Source organism: Coregonus clupeaformis, chromosome 23, assembly GCF_020615455.1.
Source record: "Coregonus clupeaformis isolate EN_2021a chromosome 23, ASM2061545v1, whole genome shotgun sequence".
Classification (NCBI taxonomy): Eukaryota; Metazoa; Chordata; class Actinopteri; order Salmoniformes; family Salmonidae; genus Coregonus; species Coregonus clupeaformis.
This window is the reverse complement of record NC_059214.1, coordinates 26,053,767-26,076,036: the sequence shown is the minus strand read 5'-3', so window position 1 is coordinate 26,076,036 and position 22,270 is coordinate 26,053,767. Positions and strand designations below refer to the sequence as shown.

The following is a 22,270-nucleotide window of genomic DNA, read 5'->3' as shown; positions in this document are numbered from 1 at the left end:
TGTAGTTCTTTAAGATAGCCACATTAGCAGCTAATTAGCATTTTGGGGGGTAAATAAAGGCGAATATATTGATAAAAGTCACCTTGTCCTAGAGAGATTTACACAGTTATCAAAACGTCAAGCCAGGGTAAGCCTACACAAAACACAGCCCTTATTTGAAGTGTTTCTAAAAATAAAAATAACCTATGGGAAGAATGAATGGTGGAAAACGATTGGAACCATTTCCCTGTTTGACTTCTAGGTTTTATGGGTATTATGACTCATACTGTGGTACTCTATTTCCATTGTTATAGTGGTCATGTGATTATCGTGTCAATATAATAGACAGTCTTTAATTTTGTAAATGCCGGATCTCTATGGCAAGACGCATCATTCACCCAAGTTTCGTCAAAATCGTACCAGTGGTGACTGAGATCTCGTTCGACTAACTAATGTTCAAATGGACTGAGATAGATCCGATAGATCCAGTCCCCCGTTCATCGTGGGGGACAGTTAGTTATCTGCACCAATCACTTCATCAGTACCACAGCGCCATCTGCTGTTAATTGGGTGACATAATGAACTGACTTCAAAATAATATGCCATTTAGCAGACGCTTTTATCCAAAGCGACTTACAGTCATGCGTGCATACATTTTTTTTTTTTTTTTTTTGTGTATGGGTGGTCCCGGGGTTCGAACCCACTACCTTGGCGTTACAAGCGCCGTGCTCTACCAGCAGAGCTACAGAGGACCACAAGTCCCATAAGCAAGCATTCGTATCTTTGGACTACAACTTCCATCATTCTCCGTTAGTTCCGTGATGATTGAACGTTCTAGGCACTTGCAGGATTGAAACGATTTAACAGGAAAAGCCAACACATTTTATAAAAATGATTTGGTTTGAAGGCTCTATTCCAGCAGCCATCATCTCCGCAAAACAACAGAGCTCCATCTTCGTCGTCGTAATAACAGGTATTGTCTTGTAGATTAGCCAGCGCAGATTTGCTGCTAGCAAAGCTAACGTTAACCAGTTGAATGATTCGCCATAGGTAGCGAAGCAAACTGTGTCAAGCTCGGGAGAGCAAACGAGCCCTGTCATTGTCAGCTATTTAGCTAGCTAGCTATACATGTCGACAACATTACACTCGAGCTGTCGATGTAGCCGATGCTAGCTTGTCAAAACGAAAAGGAATGACAGCTGTCAAATCTCAGCTAAATAACGTTAGTTAATGCGATGTAATTAGCTAGCTCTGGCTAGCTTCCTGGTACTAGTGTTAGCCGCAAGTTGACAACAAACTGTCTGACTGGCTAGCTAACTAGTCGCAATTATTCTGGATGGCGACTGTCACCACCAACACTAGCGGACTAAACTCCTTCCTTCACCATGGAGTGGAGTTTAGTCCGCTACACCAACACCACAGACGTGTGTTGTGCGGGAACAGGGCATTGAGTGATGTAGGACGAATGATTCACCACTTCTGAATCTGACATTCTTGCTATCTACTAGGCGACGATGAGGTGTCAGCACAAATGATGTCCAGTTGGGAGGACGACAGAGTGGCCGAGGCCTCCCATAACTGCTGTGTTGCAATCAAGGTTGATTCCAAGAGGTAGCCTTTATAATGGAATCCTCCTACACTTGTGTGGATATGATGTACTCTTTCCGTACAGTACTATCAAAATGGAAATACTAACATAAATATGATGCATCTTATGTTTAATGTTTTTCTTTTCTTGCAGCGAGACATGCACTCAGTTCTCCCAAATCTGTATCCTTCCTCGCCAAAGGGTTCTTATCACCCCTAGAGTTAGACTGTTGTGTTTGTGATCCCTCAGGCTTTATTTCCTTTAGAACAAGATGTTGCGTCTCTTCTGAAACATGTTTGATTATTCACCAAGCTTTGTCTTTCAGACATTCTAGATCATGCAATCAAGTCCAATCCCATTTTATTATTATTATTATTATTATTATTATTGTGAGTATGGTTGGTTTGTCTTTAACTTTCTGAAAAAGACCCGGTGGTGTGCATCCCGTCCAGTTTCTTTATCGGAGAGAATGGAATCCCCCTGGAAGTTGTTGCCGGGAGTGTCTCTGCAGAGGAACTCATGAAAAGAATCGACAAAGTCAAACAGGTATGACAGCCATTACAAAACAGAAAATACTTAAACAACAGCAGTAAATGGTCTTCAAGAGCACTGAGATAGATGTACGGTAGAGGGTATCTAGTTTGGCTGACACCTGCTCTCGAAGTCTCCAGCTCGCTGTGTAGTCACGTGGGTCGTGCGTCAGCCAGGCTAGAGGGTGTCACACTTAACATGCATTTCTTGTGCCTTACAGATGCACGCTCAGCAGATAACAGGCGAGGGAGTGGATGCAGGGGCTCCCATGGAGGCTTGCCCCCGAGCCACGGTAGCCTCAGAGCCAGCCCCAGCACAGCCCCCCTCATCCCCACAGGAGCTCCAGCCTAGCCACACACCACGAGCAGACACAGACAGTGCAGCAGCACCAGTACCAGCAACGTCTAAAGGTGTGTTTGTGTGAGGGGCCACTATGGAATGTTGATGAAAAGTAATTCTACTGAAAAGCAATGCCACAAAATACAAGTACTTGCGCTATATGTAAATGCATGTCTGTGCATGTTATTTGATATGTGTCCTGTTGATTGAGATATTGAAATTGAGACACTGTCATGATTGCTGATAATGATTGCTTTGATCTGCCTGTGGTCCTAACCAGAAGCCCTGTCCAGGCCAGCAGAAGAAGGCGGCCCCTCGGCCTCGGAGGTTGTGACCCTTGGGGATGACAGGAGTGCATCATCAGACGACGTGTCAACCAGCTCTCAGCCTGACGAAGGCCTCGATGCCAAGGTGGAGAGGTAGGAACTACACACACACACACACACACACACACGACGGAGGTGGGATAAAGGTTTGAAACATGCTTTATCTTTTCAAACTGAAACCTTTCCTTCTGTAGGTTAACAAAGAAACTGGAGGAAAGACGGGAGCAGAAAAGGAAAGGAGAGGAGGAGGTAAATAATAACTGTAGACATTGGTGTCCCATACTGACACCTCAGCACAAGTTTGAGCTCTTTTAATACTATATAATGCAAATGTTGCCTATACATAGTAAGAACTGCCGGGCCTTTCAGCCTATAAGTATCCGCTAGAGAATGTTGTTGGGCAACGTTATTAGCATACGCCTGGCCTCGTTGGAACCCCCTTCCAGCCAATGACGGGTCAACATTCTAACAGTCTAATAAATACATGTCATATATGCTATGGGAAGAATAATCATTTGGTTGCGTTTATGAAGGTCTTAGGTAACATTAGAATATGAAAAAAACAATTATTTCAAAGAACATAATAGCATTTTCATTAGTTTGCTACTCTAGGCTATAAGTAAAAATGAAAAACCACTAGTTCAAGAGTTAAATCAATCCATCACAAAGAAAACCAACATCATTTTTTTTGGCAGGCCTAAAAAACATTGTGGAAATAAGAACATTTATATAAAAATAGAACAGAATAGCATATATTTTACGTTTATTATGTTACTAGTCTTTGCAGCCTGAGCAATGATGCCGCATGGACAGCGCAGTTATTCTTTGAAAAAGTAATATTTGGAAATGGAGCTTCACCTCTTGAATTTTGAGTTATTTGACAAAGGTAAGTGTTATAGAAACTGTAGAATATGCTATTTCTGTTACTATCAGAGTTTTACCTGCATGTGACTGAAGGAGGATTTGATAAAGTGGTGCTCCTTTCCCTGCCTCTGTTAATTCCAAGCTGCGCCCATCTCTTCATGTACAATTTGACAACTGATAATATTGTCACTCATCAAGACTATTGTCAATTTAATCTTGTCTTTAGGCTAACTCTTATGTGTGAAATTAGTTTCTGTATAGTTTAGGTGTAGTTTCGATAGGCCAGCTGTGCAGGCTGGCTGGCATCGTTCACTTCCCCTTGCTCATAAACTCTGACAGAGTCAAGGATACTGTATGTTTTGCATTATTCTAAAGGCCTATTGCAACACGTAGCTTGTTTTTGTTTCACTTACGATAAATTTGATTAGTAATAGAGTTATAGTAAATAATTCAGTCCACTAACAGCTTTTTTTTAACAAAGTAAAACGTAAAAGAGAATATCAACCACCAAGGCTACGGTCAAATGATTTGCTATAAACATGAGCGCTGACGTTGATAAATAGGCATAACACAAATGTAAAGAATTAATATAAATATTCATGACAAAATATGAAAACTAGTCATTTATTGATTGTATTGGACTCTGTATTGTGCCCTAACCGTGCCTTTACGCATCAATCAATCTAGTCTTCTCTTCTCTATGCTCCCGATTTCAGTCACAATGGCTACAATTCTTCATCATCATTACACTAAATGAAATCACCCTCCTTACCATTCAGTTAGGCCTAATTTAAATTCAATTGTGAAGTAACATGCACAATTATCAGTTTCTATCGACCATTCATTCATTTAGCCTACGTCATTCATTCAGTGAGGAGAGACACATACATTAGCACATGGCTGGGTACCAACGTCTTACAGCACATTTGTCCTGACCTGTTAAGGTAGGAATAGGTGTGGGGGTGGAAAATTGGTAGAAAAACCCCTAAATACTTTACTGTTTGTGATTTTAAAATTCTGACAACTGAGCAATGTAGAAGACAAACATTTAAGAAAAGTCAGGGAAAGAGCAGTACTTTTTGGCCGATTCTTTTTACTTACAAAATCAAACGTCAGTGGCCGTTGGCCTATGGCAGTTCTGGTGTTAATGCTTGTGTGCACCTGTATCTATTTCTGTGTGATGATGGTCAGGGTGAAATAAAGAAGGAGATGGAGAGAAGGAAGATGGGGAAGGAGATGCTTGACTTCAAGAGGAAGAACGAGGATGAGAAGACCAAACGCATTATGGATGAGAGGAACAGGGATAAGGCAGAGGAGAAGGCTGCCAGGGAGCGTGTCAAAGCACAGATCGCCCTGGTAAACAAACACATCACACTTTCACTCCTCAACTAATCCCTTGTTGGGCCTCTCTGATTGAACTTTCACTCATAACTCCCTCTAGTGGCCTGAGTGAGCGCTGCAGGGTTTGTTGATGAAATAGCCATTGTTTGTTGTGGTGTGGGAGGAGGTGAGTGGCTGGCTGATGCACCTTTGTCCCCACAGGACCGCGCTGACAGAGCTGCCCGCTATGCCAACAACAAGGAGGAGGTGGAGGCAGCCCGGCTGGCAGCACTGCAGGCCAGACAGGCAGAGGCAGATGCCAAGAAGGAGAACACACAAAGGGAGAGGAGGTATGGAGCTATTCTAGTCACAGGGCTGGGGTGGAAGTTATATATCCATGAGGAAGTTTTAAAGCAGTCACTTTAAATAAATAAAATGTTTAAACACCCCAATAAGTTTTATATTATATGTCACTACTAATGTAATTATAGATTGGCATCAAAAAACTGTGTTATTGTCCTCCAGCACCATAGCCAGAATACAGTTCCGTCTGCCAGATGGTTCTTTCTTCACCAACCAGTTCCCCTCAGAGGCCAGACTGCAGGAGGCTCGGCAGTTCGCTGTCAATGTAAGATACTTTTTCTAACTCAATATAATTTAAGAGTTGGACAAGTGACTATTAAGAACATGTTCATCCTCTCTTTGGTGGAGTATGATATTAAATACCATAATGCTGGCTGTCACTTAAGAGTTTATATTTCTCCTCTCAGGAAGTGGGAAATAGGTATGGCAACTTCGCCCTGGCGACCGTGTTCCCTCGCAGAGAGTTTACGGCTGACGACCTGGACAAGACCCTACTGGAGCTTGAGCTGGCCCCCAGTGCCTCTATAGTGCTGCTGCCTGTGAGTGAGCTCCCCATTTCTCTATGTAAACTTCTGCTGATAGAATTCACAACAAGACAGTGTCATAGAATCGCTCCACAGTTATCTTTAGGCTTCTTAGGTTTCTTTGTGTACAGTGCATTCGGAAAGTATTAAGACCCCTTGACTTTTTCCACATTTTGTTACGTTACAGCCTTATTCTAAAATTGATGAAATTGTTTTTTTTCCCTCATCAATCTACAAACAATACCCCATAATGACAGAGCAAAAACAGTTTTTTTGTTGAAATTTTTGCTAATTTATTAAAAGTAAAAACAAATATTTACATAAGTATTCAGACCCTTTACTCAGTACTTTGTTGAAGCACCTTTGGCAGCGATTACAGGCTAGAGTCTTCTTAGGTATAACGCTACAAGCTTGGCACACCTGTATTTGGGGAGTTTCTCCCATTCTTCTCTGCAGATCCTTTCAAGCTCTGTCAGGTTGGATGGGGAGTGTCGCTGCACAGCTATTTTCAGGTCTCTCCAGAGATGTTAGATCGGGTTCAAGTCCGGGCTCTGGCTGGCCCACTCAAGGACATTCAGAGACTTATCCCGAAGCCACTCCTGCCTTGTCTTGGCTGTGTGCTTAGGGTCGTTGTCCTGTTGGAAGGTGAACCTTCGCCGTAGGGATGGTGCCAGGTTTCCTCCGATCGTGAAGCTTGGCATTCAGGCCAAAGAGTTCAATCTTGGTTTCATCAGACCAGAGAATCTTGTTTCTCATGGTCTGAGAGTCCTTTAGGTGCCTTTTGGCAAACTCCAACGGGCTGTCATGTGCCTTTTACTGAGGAGCGGCTTCCGTCTGGCCACTCTACCATAAAGGCCTGATTGGTGTAGTGCTGCAGAGATGGTTGTCCTTCTGGAAGGTTCTCCCATCTCCACAGAGGAACTCTGAAGCTCTGTCAGAGTGACCATTGGGTTCTTGGTCACCTCCCTGACCAAGGCCCTTCTCCCCCTATTGCTCAGTTTGGCCGGGCGGCCAGCTCTAGGAATAGTCTTGGTGGTTCCAAACTTCTTCAATTTAAGAATTATGGAGGCCACTGTGTTCTTGGGGACCTTCAATGCTGCAGAAATGTTTTCGACACAATCCTGTCTCGGAGCTCTACGGACAATTCCTTCGACCTCATAGCTTGGTTTTTGCTCTGACATGCACTGTCAACTGTGGGACCTTACATAGACAGGTGTGTGCCTTTCCAAATCATGTCAAATTAATTGAATTGACCACAGGTGGACCAATCAGGTTGTAGAAACATCTTAAGGATGATCAATGGAAACAGGATGCACCTGAGCTCAATTTCGAGTCTCATAGCAAAGGGTCTGAATACTTATGTAAATAAGGTATTTCTGTTTTTTATTTGTAATAAATTTGCAAATATTTCTACAAACCTCTTTTCGCTTTGTCATATGAGGTATTGTGTGTAGATTGATGAGGGGAAAAATTTATTTTATATATTTTAGAATAAGGCTGTAACGTAACAAAATGTGGAAAAGGGGAAGAGGTCTGAATACTTTCCGACTGCTTTATCTAGTTTGTTTTGGGGACTTTTTGCTTGTTTTCCCAGTAGAATGAGAGCATTGAGAATAAAATGTGTTTTATATAATTCTAACCCCTTCCAGCAAACGGGACGGCCAAACAACATGGTAGTGCAGTCGACCTCTGGAGGGGGTATCTGGGCTGTGCTGGGTACTATCCTCTACCCTCTGCTGGCTGTGTGGAGGTTCCTGAGTGGCTTCCTCTTCACCAGCCCCCCTATCCCTGGAGCAGCAGGCCCCAGAGGCCCAGCCCAACAGCCCAACACTGCCTCTGCCTCCTCATCCTCATCTGGTGAACCAAAAAGGTGAGGCCCCATCCAGCAGACTCTTCTATGTAGTCATTGTGTACAGGCATATTTTTAGGAGTAGCTGAGATTGTTGTGATGGTACATTATGGTTAGGAGTTCAAGTGACAAAATGTTGCCAGATTGTTACAATGTAATTGAATGGTTAAGCTGGTCTACTGGTTCAGGTTAATCCTTGTCAGAGGTCATAACAGCCACCTTTAACATGAATTGTTGTTGTAACCAGAGTGAAAAGAATTCAGAGAATTAATTTAGGGGTTTGATTGAGCGCCGTGGTTATGTAAGATTGGGTGTTCTAAAGCCTAGTTGGGTTATTTCACATCCATTTCCACTTTCTCAGAGAAACCCTTCGCAAACGCACACGGGAGAAGCAACCAGCAGACTTCAAACAAGACGGAAAAATCCACAGGCTACGGAATCACGAGGACAGTGAGGATGAGAATAACACTTGGAACGGCAACTCTACCCAGCAGATGTAGTGCAATAACACTGTCTCAATCTCTCCTCCCTCTCTTCTCTCTCTCTCTCTCTCGCTCTCTGACCTGGTGAGTTTCCTGAGTGCGTGTCGGTCGGTCTAATGGAGGATAATGCTGATATTAGGGCTATGATGTTTCTGTTATGTTTCTCTTGTCCAAGCCTGTACTCTGCTCCTCCCTTGCATGGGTAGATGTAATCAAGTTAACCTCCTGACCGTTGGGCTTGAACAGAGATGATCCCCTTTTGTGTTGAAACTGTTATTTGATTCATTCAGCCTCTTAGAATACAACCAGCCAGGGGATCCTTCAATATTCTGACATGTCTACTGTACTGTGTGATGAAGGGTTGAGATAGGGGTGTTGATTGAATAGGGGTGTTGATTGAAGTCCTTGTCTAAAGGATATGTTGACAGCTGCATTATTAAGAAGCTTTGTGTTTTATTTAAGTCAGTAACCCAGATGACAACTCTTTAATGAAAATGTCTGATATGAGGGCTCTCTCTAGTCTGGTGGAAGGGGCTATGTGTGTAGCTGTGTGTTTTATACCAAGGCTGTGGCCCCCTTGGCATAAACTGCCTCCTTCGGCAGTAGCATGGGTTGTTTCTACTACTAGTTCAACATGGGAAACCACTGTACCGCTCTCATTTAACTATGGGAATAAAAATACATGTTTTTCAATAAACAAGCTTTTGGCTGACTCTATACCTTTCTGTGATTTTGTGCCGTAAATTGAAGCCAGGTCTTTTTTGTCATGCAATGAGCTGCAAATAATGGCAGTGACATATCACAGTGAACCAAAGATCTTTGTTGCTTCAGATTTCACATATGCTTGTATTCAGACCCCTTGACTTTTTCCACATTTTGTTACATTACATTAAATGTTCTCATCAATCTACACACAATACCCATAATGACAGAGAAAACAGGTTTAAAAAAAAATAAAAAAATACTGAAATATCTCATTTACATAAGTATTCAGACCCTTTGCTATGAGACTCGAAATTGAGCTCAGGTGCATCCTGTTAGAGTGGCCAGATGGAAGCCACTCCTCAGTAAAAGGCACATGACAGCCCGCTTGGAGTTAGCCAAAAGGCACCTAAAGACTCTCAGACCATGAGAAACAAGATTCTCTGGTCTGATGAAACCAAGATTGAACTCTGTTCTGAATGCCAAGCGTCATGTCTGGAGGAAACCTGGCACCATCCCTACGGTGTGGCAGCGTCATGCTGTGGAAATATTCAGCGGCAGGGACTGGGAGATTAGTCAGGGTCGAGGGAAAGATGATCGGAGCAAAGTACAGAGAGATCCTTGATGAAATCCTGCTCCAGAGTGCTCAGGACCTCAGACTGGGGCAAAAGGTTCACCTTCCAACAGGACAACAACCCCAAAAATGTTTTAACTGTTTTTGCTTTGTCATTATGGGGTGTGTAGATTGATGAGGGGGAGGGAGGGGAGGGGGGAGGGGGAGGGGGGGGACAATTTAATCCATTTAAGACTAAGGCTGTAACGTAACAAAATGTGCAAAAAGTCAGGGGAGGGAATGGCCGGCAGGGATGTAGCTCAGTTGATAGAGCATGGCGTTTGCAACGTCAGGGTTGTGGGTTCGATTCCCACGGGGGGCCAGTATGAAAAAAATAAAATATGTATTCACTAACTGTAAGTCGCTCTGGATAAGAGCGTCTGCTAAATGACTAAAATGTCAAATGTAAATGTTAGAATCACCTTTCAATGTGCGTATAAAAAATGCACGCAAAAAATGCACGCATAAAAAATGAATTCAACCGTTAAACCTTCCTACGTGCTGGCCAACAGATTTTCTCATGGAGTTTTAAATACATTTATCTTAAGCCATCCCTTTAAATACGTGTACCTTTAATTAGAATTTTGTCGACAGACTACAATACATTGTGAGAAGGGGTTCAGAAAATAGGGATCAATGAAATAATGCCATCTATGCACCTTCGTCTCCGTTTCAGCACCAACTGGTAGATTAAAAAATACTACAATGTTGTAGATTATTTAGGCACATTTTAGGGTTAGGAAAGTATGAGTAAAAAAAACAGCCTGGAGAGCCTTTACGCAGGAAATATATTGACGTTAGGGTTAACGCCTCATGTCCACCAGCTGCATCAAACTCTGCGTTCCGGCAGAAGTCATACATTTTCAATGGAGCAGTCTGCAACGCTACGTCGGGTTAGCTAACCCTTCACCTAACCCTAGCTAACCTTAACTCTTTTAGCTGACCCTTCCCCTTTAACCTAACTCCTAAACTTTACCCATCGGGCATAAGGTTAAGGTTACGTTTAAGAGTTAGGTTAAAGGGTTATGGTTAGGGGAAGGGTTAGCTACAAGGGTTAAAAGCTAGGGTTAGGTGAAGGGTTAGCTAAAAGTATTAGGGTTAGGGGAAGGGTTAGCTAAAAGTATTAGGGTTAGGGGAAGGGTTAGCTAAAATGCTAAGTAGTTGCAAAGTAGCAAGTAGTTGAAAAGTTGCTAATATGGGTATTACTGACAGTAGCTGCCGATAGTGCCTAATATTTAACATGATACAAATTGTAAAATAAAACGGAGAAAAGCCCGGCCATAGGCTATAATTAAAACCTTCTAAAGTGCATACATCACCATGGCAGGTTCAGCCCTATTGTTTGGGTGTCAAAATTTCATCCACGCCAATTATGAGGGCACACAATAAACATTCTGAATAATGGCACAGTTTACAGTCTATTTCACGGTGGAAAAGGGTCCACAATACATGTCATGTTATGATTTTCAGCTTGCCTTCATATGGCTGGTTTCACATTCGTCTCCAGGGATCATAAGGAAAAATAAATGTATTTACAATCCCCTTCTCCAAACGGATTACTCATTTACCTAGCTCTTATCAATAGCACTTATACATTTATAAATTACAGTGCATGCAGAATGCTGTTATTTCCATAAAAAAAATTAAATAAAATAAAGTAGATGCTTTTCCCACTTGGAACTGGCAGGTTCGCTAGACCTTTTCATGGTTTCCTCACGCGTAAAGGTGGTGGAATTATCAGGGAATTAAATCAAGGTCAGAATACTGTGTATCTGTAGATACACCTCTGCCACACCTTCATTTCTTAGATCTCCACTTCAAACGAATAGCGGGGTAAATAGCATGCTATTCTCATGCTTAAATTCAAGGTCAGAATACGAAAAATTTTACAACCCGAGTTTCGAGCATTTATGGGGGCATTCCTACTTCTTCCGCTTCGCGTAGCAGCGCAGAGCTGTTGTGAAGGAAGTTGTCAAGGAAGTGAGTTTGTATTTGTACAGGAACTCCCGCCCTCACCTAGCGTTAACCAATCATGTCAATGTGGAGCTATAAGGAGCCCTCCGCATTGATACAAAATGTGGGCGGGCACGGCGATGCGGTACGGAAGCACAATTTGACCTCTGCATAACTCTGGATGCTCCGCAATTGCGTCACACCCGCCATACGGCGCCTCCAACCACATTTTCAGATCAAGCATAAATTGGCTTAGGTGCAGCTGCACAACAGAGCTCTTAAAGGGGCAATGTCTTAAAAGGGCAATGACATACTTTGTAATATAAATAATATTTTAAAGCAAATAATAATAATTTATATATTTATAATAAAATATAATTAAAAATAACAACAATCAGGATGTTGTGTCCAATGGGGTAAATGCAGATGGACAAACCCCATGCTTCAGCCTATGCACATTTTATAGCCACTATGCTTCATCAGTTGGGGTGATAATGCTTATTGCTAATAGCCCATCTGATAATATTCCATGCATAGGCTATATCACATGTCAAACTCATTCCACGGAGGGCAGAGTGTCTGCGGATTTTCGCTCCTCCCTTGTACCTGATTGATGAATTATGGTCACTAATTAGTATTGGGCCCATTTTTGGAGGTGGAAATTATATTTTAGATAGTGTCAGCATAATTTTATTTTCATTAATTTCGGAGTAGAATGTCCTTTTAAAAAGTCACCAGAACCGAGCTTCTTAGTCGTTCTCGATAAAAATTATCCTGGGGGGACTGGAATTGGCCAAACTTGCATGTACAAAATGATCCTCTTTCCCTAAAAGAATGATGGTCATGGTTTTCTTACATGAAAGGGGAGATTAACTTGACCCCAGACAACTTATCTGAGATCGACATAGGTTTCAGTCATGGGATTTTTTGTTGTTGCTTTAAGCCCTGTACTCAATGATGTGTTGTGTTGGATTTACTCCAAACATAACACTTTGTATTCAGGACAAAGTTAATTTCTTTGCCACATTTTTACTTTAGTGCCTTATTGCAAACAGAATGCATGTTTTCGAATATGTTTTATTCTTTACAGGCTTCCTTCTTTTCACTCTGTCATTTAGGTTAGTATTGTGTAACTACAATGTTGTTGATCCATCCTCAGCTTTCTCCTATCACAGCCATTAAACTCTGTAACTGTTTTAAAGTCACCATTGGCCTCACGGTGAAATCCCTGAGCGGTTTCCTTCCTCTCCGGCAACTAAGTTAAGAAGGACGCCTGTATCTTTCTAGTGACTGGGTACATTGATACACCATCCAAAGTGTAATTAATAACTTCACCATGCTCAAGTAGATATTCAATTTAGGCATTTTTTTTAACCCATCTACCAATAGGTGTCCTTCTTTGCGAGGCATTGGAAAACCTCCCTGGTCTTTGTGGTTTAATCTGTGTTTGAAATCCACTGCTCGACTGAGAGACCTTACAGATAATTGTATGTGTGGGGTACAGAGATGAGGTAGTCATTCAAAAATCATGTTAAACACTATTACTGCACACAGAGTGAGTCCATGCAACTTATTATGTGACTTGCTAAGCACATTGTTACTCCTGAACATATTTAGGCTTGCCATAACAAAGGGGTTGAATACTTATTGACTCAAGACATTTCAGCTTTTCATTTTTTTATCAATTTGTAAAAACATAATTCCACTTTGACATTCTGGGGTATTGTGTGTAGGCCAGTGATACAAAATCTAAATTGTAGGCTGTAACAACAAAATGTGGAAAAAGTGAAGGGGTGTGAAGACTTTTTGAAAGCACTCTATATACTATAGTACTGTAAACCAGGGTTTCCCAAACTCGGTCCTGCTCCCCGCCCATAAACTGTATATCAAATACCCTGACAACATTATTTGGGTAAAGCCAGGACATTATGCATTTACATTTTAGTAATTTAGCAGACACTCTTATCCAGAGCATCTTATAGTGAGTGCATACATTTTTCATACTTTTTTGTACTGGTCTCCTGTGGGAATCAAACCCACAAAGCTGGCGTTGCAAGTGCCATGCCCTACCAACTGAGCCACACTATTTGGCTGAACTTGGACAGGTTACAAGAGGCACTTCGTGATTTGCAGAGATAATATTGATTAGAGACATAAAAGCCAGAACACATTTTGACAAGGGTATTGTCAGGATTTCAAAAACAAACTAAATGTAATACTGTACAGTTCACAGCTTTTCTGTGCCAAACAAAGGCAGCTTTTAGTGAACCCTCATACAGGAAAATCAATACAATATAATGTTAAGGCATTAGGCCTAATATTTACCACTAAACTACACTACATGTCCAAAAGTATGTTGACAGTGTTGTGTTCGAGGCCACCTAAAGCAAATTGAGTCAGAGTCGGTTAGTTTGCAGCAGCTGCAGCAGGTGTCATCAAAGAGGACGTTGTTGCTAATTTGATAGCTTCTCCCTTTTCAAGAATAACTTTCAACAAGAAGTTAATTATCTAATGATCATCATCTGGTGAGTGGAACTGTGTTTTTTATTGTAGCGTGCTTGAAGTTGTTAGCCATCGCTTTTTCATAAATTCTTAGAATGTTTGGGAATTACGTATAGTAAGACATTTGTGAAAATTCTATAGCAATATAGAGTGGGAAAGCGGACGTGCGTTTGGACAATTAATAGACACTGCAGTAAATAAAACAGAATAAAAACATCTGTCTTGTCCAGGACCGGAGTCTACACAGACATGTGTGCTATAGCCAATTAGAGCTACAGTCGGCCTTTATACAAACAAGCCATTTGCCACACGGGCCTGCCATCATTCACTTTGTACTGGACTGTGTGTTTACAGGCAGTTGCAACACCGGGACTTTAGATCATTAGAACGCATTCGTCAAAAACCACAAAATACACCTGAATGGATTTCTGCAAATATGTAAACACCACAGGAGTCATCTTACATTTGGGAACATTACAGTCCTATTGATCAAACAACCATGAAAATGTAGGCTCTCTCTCCCTTAGTTATGCACATCATCAACAACAAGATCAACAACTAATGCTAGCCAGAGCAAGATGAGCTAAAATGTAACGAAGAAACATTAGATAAACCCTCTCAAACTTTTTCAGCTAGTTTGCCATCAAAATTGCACTGATAAACGATGGGGAATTGTAGCCTCCTCGACATTCTGCAGCTTGCCTGCCAATGCATGCTTGTCCCAACCAAGTACCCGAGCTAATTGGCACCTCACTCTGACCATTTTATTTGCAGTAGCAGAGCTGGTTAGGCTGTTTACATGTTATCTAGAACGTTCTTGACTAACTATTACTTTTTTTGCCTATGTTTACTGACACCGGTCATATTCAGCGGGTGTTGCAAGTTCGTAAATTCATCAGTTGTTCTGCGCAATGGCACACTCAGACGAGAGTGCTCTGAAATCAGAGTAGATAGCCTGAGTGAATTTGCGAACGCAAGAGATATGCTAACTGGATAACAGTCGTTGAAGTTCTTGCTAGCTAACCAAAGGACACCTGCATCTCTAGCTGCGTATAGCCACCGAAAAACTATACGAGGGGAAAAAGTCAGTCACTCACCCACGCCTCCAATGGCATGACATTACATCCTCCTAGCAGCTAGCTATCTAGCTAACATTAGGCTCAGTGTTTTTAGCTTGCTAAATAAATACAGTTGAAGTCGGAAGTTTACATACACTTAGGTTGGAGTCATTAAAACTAGTTTTTCAACCACTCCACAAATTTCTTGTTAACAAACTATAGTTTTGGCAAGTCGGTTAGGACATCTACTTTGTGCATGACACAATTGTTTACAGAAAGATTATTTCACTTAGAATTCACTGTATCACAATTCCAGTGGGTCAGAAGTTTACATACACTAAGTTGACTGTGCCTTTAAACAGCTTGGAAAATTCCAGAAAATTATGTCATGGCTTTAGAAGCTTCTGATAGGCTAATTGACATCATTTGAGTCAATTGGAGGTGTACCTGTGGATGTATTTCAAGGCCTACCTTCAAACTCAGTGCCTCTTTGCTTGACATCATGGGAAAATCAAAAGAAATTAGCCAAATCTGGTTCATTCTTGGGAGCAATTTCCAAACACCTGAAGGTACCACGTTCATCTGTACAAACAATAGTACGCAAGTATAAACACCATGGGACCACGCAGCCGTCATACCGCTCAGGAAGGAGACTCATTCTGTCTCCTAGAGATTAATGTACTTTGGTGCGAAAAGTGCAAATAAATCCCAGAACTACAGCAAAAGACCTTGTGAAGATGCTGGAGGAAACAGGTACAAAAGTATCTATATCCACAGTAAAACGAGTCCTATATCGACATAACCTGAAAGGCCGCTCAGCAAGGAAGAAGCCACTGCTCCAAAACCGCCATAAAAAAGCTAGACTACAGTTTGCAACTGCACATTGGGACAAAGATCGTACTTTTTGGAGAAATGTCCTCAGGTCTGATGAAACAAAAATAGAACTGTTTGGCCATAATGACCAATGTTATGTTTGGAGGAACAGGGGGTGGCTTGCAAGCTGAAGAACACCATCCCAACCGTGAAGCACGGGGGTGGCAGCATCATGCTGTGAGGGTGCTTTGCTGCAGGAGGGACTAGTGCACTTCACAAAATAGATGGCATCATGAGGAAGGAAAATTATGTGGATATATTGAAGCAACATCTCAAGACATCAGTCAGGAAGTTAAAGCTTTGTCGTAAATGGGTCTTTCAAATGGACAATGACCCCAAGCATACTTCCAAAATTGTGGCAAAATGGTTTAAGGACAACAAAGTCAAGGTATTGGAGTGGCCATCACAAAGCCCTGACCTCAATCCTATAGAACATTTGTGGGCAGAACTGAAAAAGCGTGTGCGAGCAAGGAGGCCTACAAACCTGACTCAGTTACATCAGCTCTGTCAGGAGGAATGGGCCAAAATTCACCCAACTTATTGTGGGAAGCTTGTGGAAGGCTACCCAAAACGTTTGACCCGTTAAACAATTGAAAGGCAATGCTACCAAATACTAATTGAGTGTATGTAAACTTCTGACCCACTGGGAATGTGATGAAATAAATAAAAGCTGAAATAAATCATTCTCTCTACAATTATTCTGACATTTCACATTCTTAAAATAAAGTGGTGATCCTAACTGACCTAAGACAGGGAATTTTTTACAAGGATTAAATGTCAGGAATTGTGAAAGACTGAGTTTAAATGTATTTGGCTAAGGTGTATGTAAACTTCCGACTTCAACTGTAGATACGCTAGCCTATTAGCCACGTTATGACTGACTTGTGATCATTGCCCTTGTTAGTTTGATTGTATTGACATTCCCAGCCCTAGTTACATTCGTCCGTTTTTGTCCAGAATATTCAGTCATTGAAACTGGAACAGTGCATCCTGAATGGAGGCAGCAAACAATGTACCAGGTCAGCTGTGATTTACAACCTGATAGCAATATTTTTCAGACTACCAAGAAATGTATTGGTGAATTATATTAATCATGCATTGAACTGCATCCATCTATTTTGCCAACAATGCCTTAGTGTACGTCATGGAACGTTGAGTCAAATATAACCTATTTTTAAAACCTCTTATCAAGTTGGTTTTGTAGCATAAACTGGGAATTTTATATTTTTGACTGATATTATATTATGATTGTCTGTTTGTTTCATATCTGCAAAGTAGTTAAAACGCTGTCAGTTCCACTTTAAACTTTAGGTCACTGGTTATTGTGTGCTAAACGTGAAATTATTTTTGCAATGGGAAGTAATAGTTGTAAATTTCGATTGGGAAATGCTGTGATTATTATTGGACCCTGCTGGTCATCTATGAACCTTTGAACATCTTGAAGAACAATCTAACCTTAATGGCCATGTACTCTTATAATCTCCACCTGGCACAGCCAGAAGAGGACTGGCCACCCCTCAGAGCCTGGTTCCTCTCTAGGTTTCTTCCTAGGTTCCTGCCTTTCTAGGGAGTAGACTCAAATTTTGCCAAAAAGTTCCCAAACGGCCCACCCAGCGAAGGAAAGGCACCCTGTATGAAAATTCCTATGTTTTCCTATGTTTTTTTAATGAGTTTTCCTATAGATTTATCAGATTTTCACTCTCAAAATCACACTTTTTAAAATAGAACGCTTAAACCACATCAATCTGATTGGATGGGCCTGTCAGGTACTGGCTCCCCAGTGGGTATCTACGCCCCTGATGCAAACAGCACATGATGACAATTGCGCATGATGACAATTGCGCATCACAAATAGCCTACTAACCAACACTTCCGGGTCCACTTTTTCAATACCTGCTTTGCATACCTATTGTTGCCTTAGTTAGCATTTACTGGTAGATATAATACATTGAAACATCTTTCCTACCCTACCGGCTACCGATGTCATTCTTATGTGAGCTGCTCCATGCCAAAACCAGTTGAGAGCTGCACACTCGCCCACACTAGCCCGAACCATGAAAAACAGCCCTAGACCATTATTCCTCCTCCACCAAACTTTACAGTTGGCACTATGCATTGGGGCAGGTAGCGTTCTCCTGGCATTCGCCAAACCCAGATTCGTCCGTCGGACTGCCAGATGGTGAAGCATGATTCATCACTCCAAAGAATGCGTTTCCACTGCTCCAGAGTCCAATGGCGGCAAGCTTTACACCCCTCCAGCCGACGCTTGGCATTGCGCATTGGTGATCTTAGGCTTGTGTGCGACTGCTCGGCCATGGAAACCCATTTCATGAAGCTGCCGACAAACAGTTATTGTGCTGACGTTGCTTCCAAAGGCAATTTGGAACTCGGTAGTGAGTGTTGCAACCGAGGACAGACGATTTTTGCGCGCTACACGCTTCAGGCTGTGGCCTACCACTTCGCGGCTGAGCCGTTGTTGCTCCTAGATGTTTTCCCTTCACAATAAGCAGCACTTACAGTTGACCGGGGCAGCTCTAGCAGGGCATAAATGTGACAAACTGACTTGTCGGAAAGGTGGCATCCTATGACGGTGCCACGCTGAAAGTCACTGAGCTCTTCCGTAAGGCCATTCTACTGCAAATGTTTGTCTGTGGAGATTGCATGGCTGTGTGCTCGATGTTATACACCTGTCAGCAACGGGTGTGGCTGAAATAGTCGCATCCACTAATTTGAAGTGGTGTCCACATACCTTTGTATATATAGTGTAGTTTCTACAGTTTAGAGTGCAAATGTTACATTTTGCCGTATTGGCGTTTCAGTGCCGTATTCTTTAAAAAAAAGGCCTTCATCAGGCCGCCTCTCTCTCAGACAGTCTTGAAGCTGATGAGGTAGTCAGGGTAGGCCCCTGCATCACAGAACACCACATAAATAAAGGGATTCTGCAGGTCATTGACAGCACAGTCATGCAGGCCCTGATGGAGATCAGTAGGGTTCAGAGGGTTCGGCTCCTTCATGCCCCTCACTCCTAGGCAGGGTTTACCCACCAGCACCCTGGCACGGTACATGTACTTCAGCCCACTGGCGTCTGGGTTGGAGTAGGCATCCTGGCACGAGTACCACGTCTCTTTGGCAAAGTAGGTCCCGTCCCCGTAAACAGTAGCTGAAACCGAAGAAAATCAAAAAGATTCAAGAAAGCTTCAAGTAGTTAAACATGGAATGAAATAGAGGAATCTGGTGAAATTGACAACTATAATGACAAGACAGTTTTTGAAGTGATCATTTGTTTGAATCTTTGTTTGATTAAGCTCTACAGAGCACTACTGTTATCTGAATGGAGTGACAGTGTATGAGTTGATGAAGAATGTTCTTTACCGTTTCTCCCACAGAAGCTCCTATTGAAACCACAGGCGTTGATTTTCTGACAAATGTCTTTGGTGGTGCCGTGGTAAAGGTTCAGCTCATTCTTGTTTTTAGGATACTTCTTATCCAACGCCTGTTTCTTCACTGCGTACCTCTGCCACTGGTCTTTGCTTTGAATCCTCTGGATCTGTAGATAAAGCATTATAGATATTGTCAGTGACACAAGCACTACATTTCTCTCCTGGTTGTATATAATCTACACTGAAAAAAATATAAATGCAATATGTAAAGTGTTGGTCCCATGTTTCATGAGCTGAAATAAAAGATCCCAGAAATGTTCCATACACACAAAAAGCTTATTTCTCTAAAATGTGATTACACCCCTGTGTCACGAACCCGGCTCAAGTTCGTAACAAAAGGGAGACACGTGGAGACAAGGAGTACTCAAAGTATATATTTATTAATTAAAGTAAACTAAATCAAATAACAATGGTGTGTGTAATCAGTAATCAGTAGTGTACGTGAGTGTTTGCATGCATAAATGTAATATGGAAAAGTGTTGAAAAGTGCCAAAGCAAACAACCCAAAAAAGCCTCAAAAATATCACAACCAAGATCAAAGTAACTGCCTGGAGAGAGTCTCCCTAATGAATGTGGAAGAGGTCCATTTATCCTGGGACACACCCGGCCCAGGTGTTTCCCATGTAGCTGACGACCCTCCCAACTCCGCCCACCGGCATCCTAACAAGGAAACAAGAACAAAGAGAGAATACGGCAGACAGAGTGGGAGGGTCGTCACACCCCCCCCCATAAGACCGGGGACCAACAAGGACCCCGGACCAACGTACCAGCCCCTGCGTCCCAAACCGACAAATTGTACATGTTCACACCTCCACTTGCCCCACCCATCATCCTCCTCTCCAGACCTCAGCAACCTTTACACAGGAAGCAACCTTTAAGAGGAAAGAAGAACACAAGACTAGGAGGGGACAAACAGGAAGGATAGAACATGACAAAATCAAACAATGGTCGGTCACATCAATATTCATGAACAGGGCGCACGTCACCCTGCCCAACCACCTTTCCAAGGTATACAACAGTCGCCTGAGCAAACTCACATTCAGCCAAATTCATCGTGAGGCGACCCGCAGCCAGACGTCCGAACAAGGCCTGAATACGGGACAGATGCTCCTCCCAAGCATCTGCATATATCACTACATCGTCCAGATAAACAGCGCAACCGGCCAGACCAGAGACAACCCTGTTCATAAATCGCTGAAAAGTGGCAGGCGCATTACGCAGTCCGAAACTCATAACCGAATACGAGTACAAACCAAAAGGTGTAATAAAGGCAGAGATTTCACGTGCCCTACTCATCAGTGGCACCTGCCAATACCCCTTTAACAGGTCAAATTTGCTCACAAACGTAGCTGCGCCGACTTGACCAACGCAGTCCTCCATCCGAGGAAGAGGAAATGAATCCGGCCCAGTGACATCGTTTACCTTACGGTAGTCCGTACAAAATCTATTTGTTCCATCCGATTTACTGCCCAAGATACAGGGGAGAAGCCCAACTGGAGAAAGAAGGATCTGCTATTTTACTCTCCAGCATGTACCTGACCTCAGCATCCAGACAACGCAGTTTCTCTGAAGAAACTCTATAGAACCGTTGACGAATGGGGTCAGCATCTCCAATGTCAATATCATGTTCTATTAAGTTTGTACGTGTAGGTGTATCCAAAACAACCCTGGAAATCTCCGAATCAAACCAACCCTCTCTTTCTGCTCATCAACAGGTAGATGAGTAAGAAGGCTATCTACAATCTCCAGTGTCTCTGACTTTTTCAATCTACCCTGCAGTATGCAATCGTCAGGACCAGAAACATCTTCCTGCTCCTGCACAGACCTAGCATGACCAGAACTCAGGGAATAAACAATATCAGCCAAAAGAACAGCCTTACCGTCCTCTGTAGACTCCCCCTGTTCAGTCTCAGAGGAACGTGCATAATAGGGTTTTAACAAATTTACATGGCACAGTTGGTGTGCTTTCCTCCGTTCTGGAGTGGCAACTAGATAATTTTGCTCAGTGTACTGGCGCACCACTGTATATGAACCTTGAAACTTGGCTTGAAAAGGAGAACCAACAATTGGCAGCAGAGCCAGAACCTGATCACCTGGACTAAAGTGATGAGGCTCAGCTCGGCGATCATATATGCTCTTCATCCTGTCCTGTGAAGATGATAGCTCCTCTTTAGCCATTTCACCAGCGGCATACAAGCGTCGCCGAAAATCACCCACATATGATAACAGGGACTGAGGAGGCTCGGGAGACTTCCAGTCATCCTGGAGAACAGATAAAAGCCCACGCACCCGATGTCCAAACACTAGGTCATTTGGGCTAAAACCCGTGCTCTCCTGTGAAACCTCCCTAGCAGCTAACAGTAACCAAGGCAACCCCTCCTCCCAATCCTTATCCATCTCAGTACAATAAGCTCTCAACAAAGACTTAAGTGTTTGATGGAAACGTTCCAGTGCTCCTTGACTTTGGGCATGATAAGCGCTAGACAAGTTGTGTTTAATATGGAGTTGTTGGAGAACCTGTCCAAAGAGATTAGAGGTGAAATTAGATCCTTGATCACTTTGAATGACCTTAGGGATTCCAAACAGTGAGAGAAACCGAGTCAAAGCTTTTAACACAGCCTTAGTCGTGATAGACCGGAGAGGGTAGGCAACAGGAAACCTAGTGGTCTGACACATCACAGTCAACAAATAATTACTACCCTTTCTAGAACGAGGCAGAGGACCAACACAGTCAATAATCAAATACTCAAAAGGTTTACTGAGTACAGGAATAGGGAACAGTGGTACCGGCTTAATAGCTTGATTAGGTTTACCAGTTAATTGACAGGTGTGACAAGTTTTGATGAAATCAGAAACATCCCTCTTTAATCTTGGCCAAAAAAAATGTCGTAATATGCGATTGTAGGTTTTTCTCACACCCATATGCCCAGCAACGTCGTTGTGAGAAGTTGTCAGCACCAACTC

The 22,270-nt window shown here is 42.5% G+C and overlaps 2 protein-coding genes across 3 annotated transcripts in view; one reads left to right on the top strand and one right to left on the bottom strand.

Moving 5' to 3' along the window:
- The first annotated feature begins 745 nt into the window (after positions 1–745).
- Positions 746–8,882, top strand: ubxn4 (UBX domain protein 4). 2 transcript variants are annotated; one of them, XM_045206596.1, is made up of 13 exons: positions 746–952; positions 1,488–1,590; positions 1,721–1,749; positions 1,995–2,113; positions 2,319–2,508; positions 2,718–2,856; positions 2,958–3,012; positions 4,831–4,983; positions 5,170–5,297; positions 5,473–5,575; positions 5,718–5,849; positions 7,484–7,704; positions 8,045–8,882. In XM_045206596.1, exons 1-13 carry the CDS (start codon positions 871–873, stop codon positions 8,181–8,183), a joined length of 1,593 nt encoding a protein of 530 aa, XP_045062531.1. In that variant the 5' UTR covers positions 746–870; the 3' UTR covers positions 8,184–8,882. The 2 variants fall into 2 exon arrangements, with proteins under 2 accessions (XP_045062531.1, XP_041700079.2); XM_041844145.2 differs by having other exon boundaries at positions 747–952; positions 4,819–4,983.
- Positions 8,883–18,562: 9,680 nt separating this feature from the next.
- The window catches only part of LOC121536106 (protein mono-ADP-ribosyltransferase PARP14-like), a 33,818-nt gene continuing 30,110 nt past the window's right edge, over positions 18,563–22,270 (bottom strand). The window contains exons 26-27 of the mRNA XM_045206410.1: positions 19,239–19,413; positions 18,563–19,026 (exon numbers count right to left, since the gene is read on the bottom strand). Coding sequence (XP_045062345.1) covers positions 18,731–19,026; positions 19,239–19,413 — 471 coding nt within the window. The 3' untranslated portion in view covers positions 18,563–18,730. The remainder of the gene's footprint in view (positions 19,027–19,238; positions 19,414–22,270) is intronic.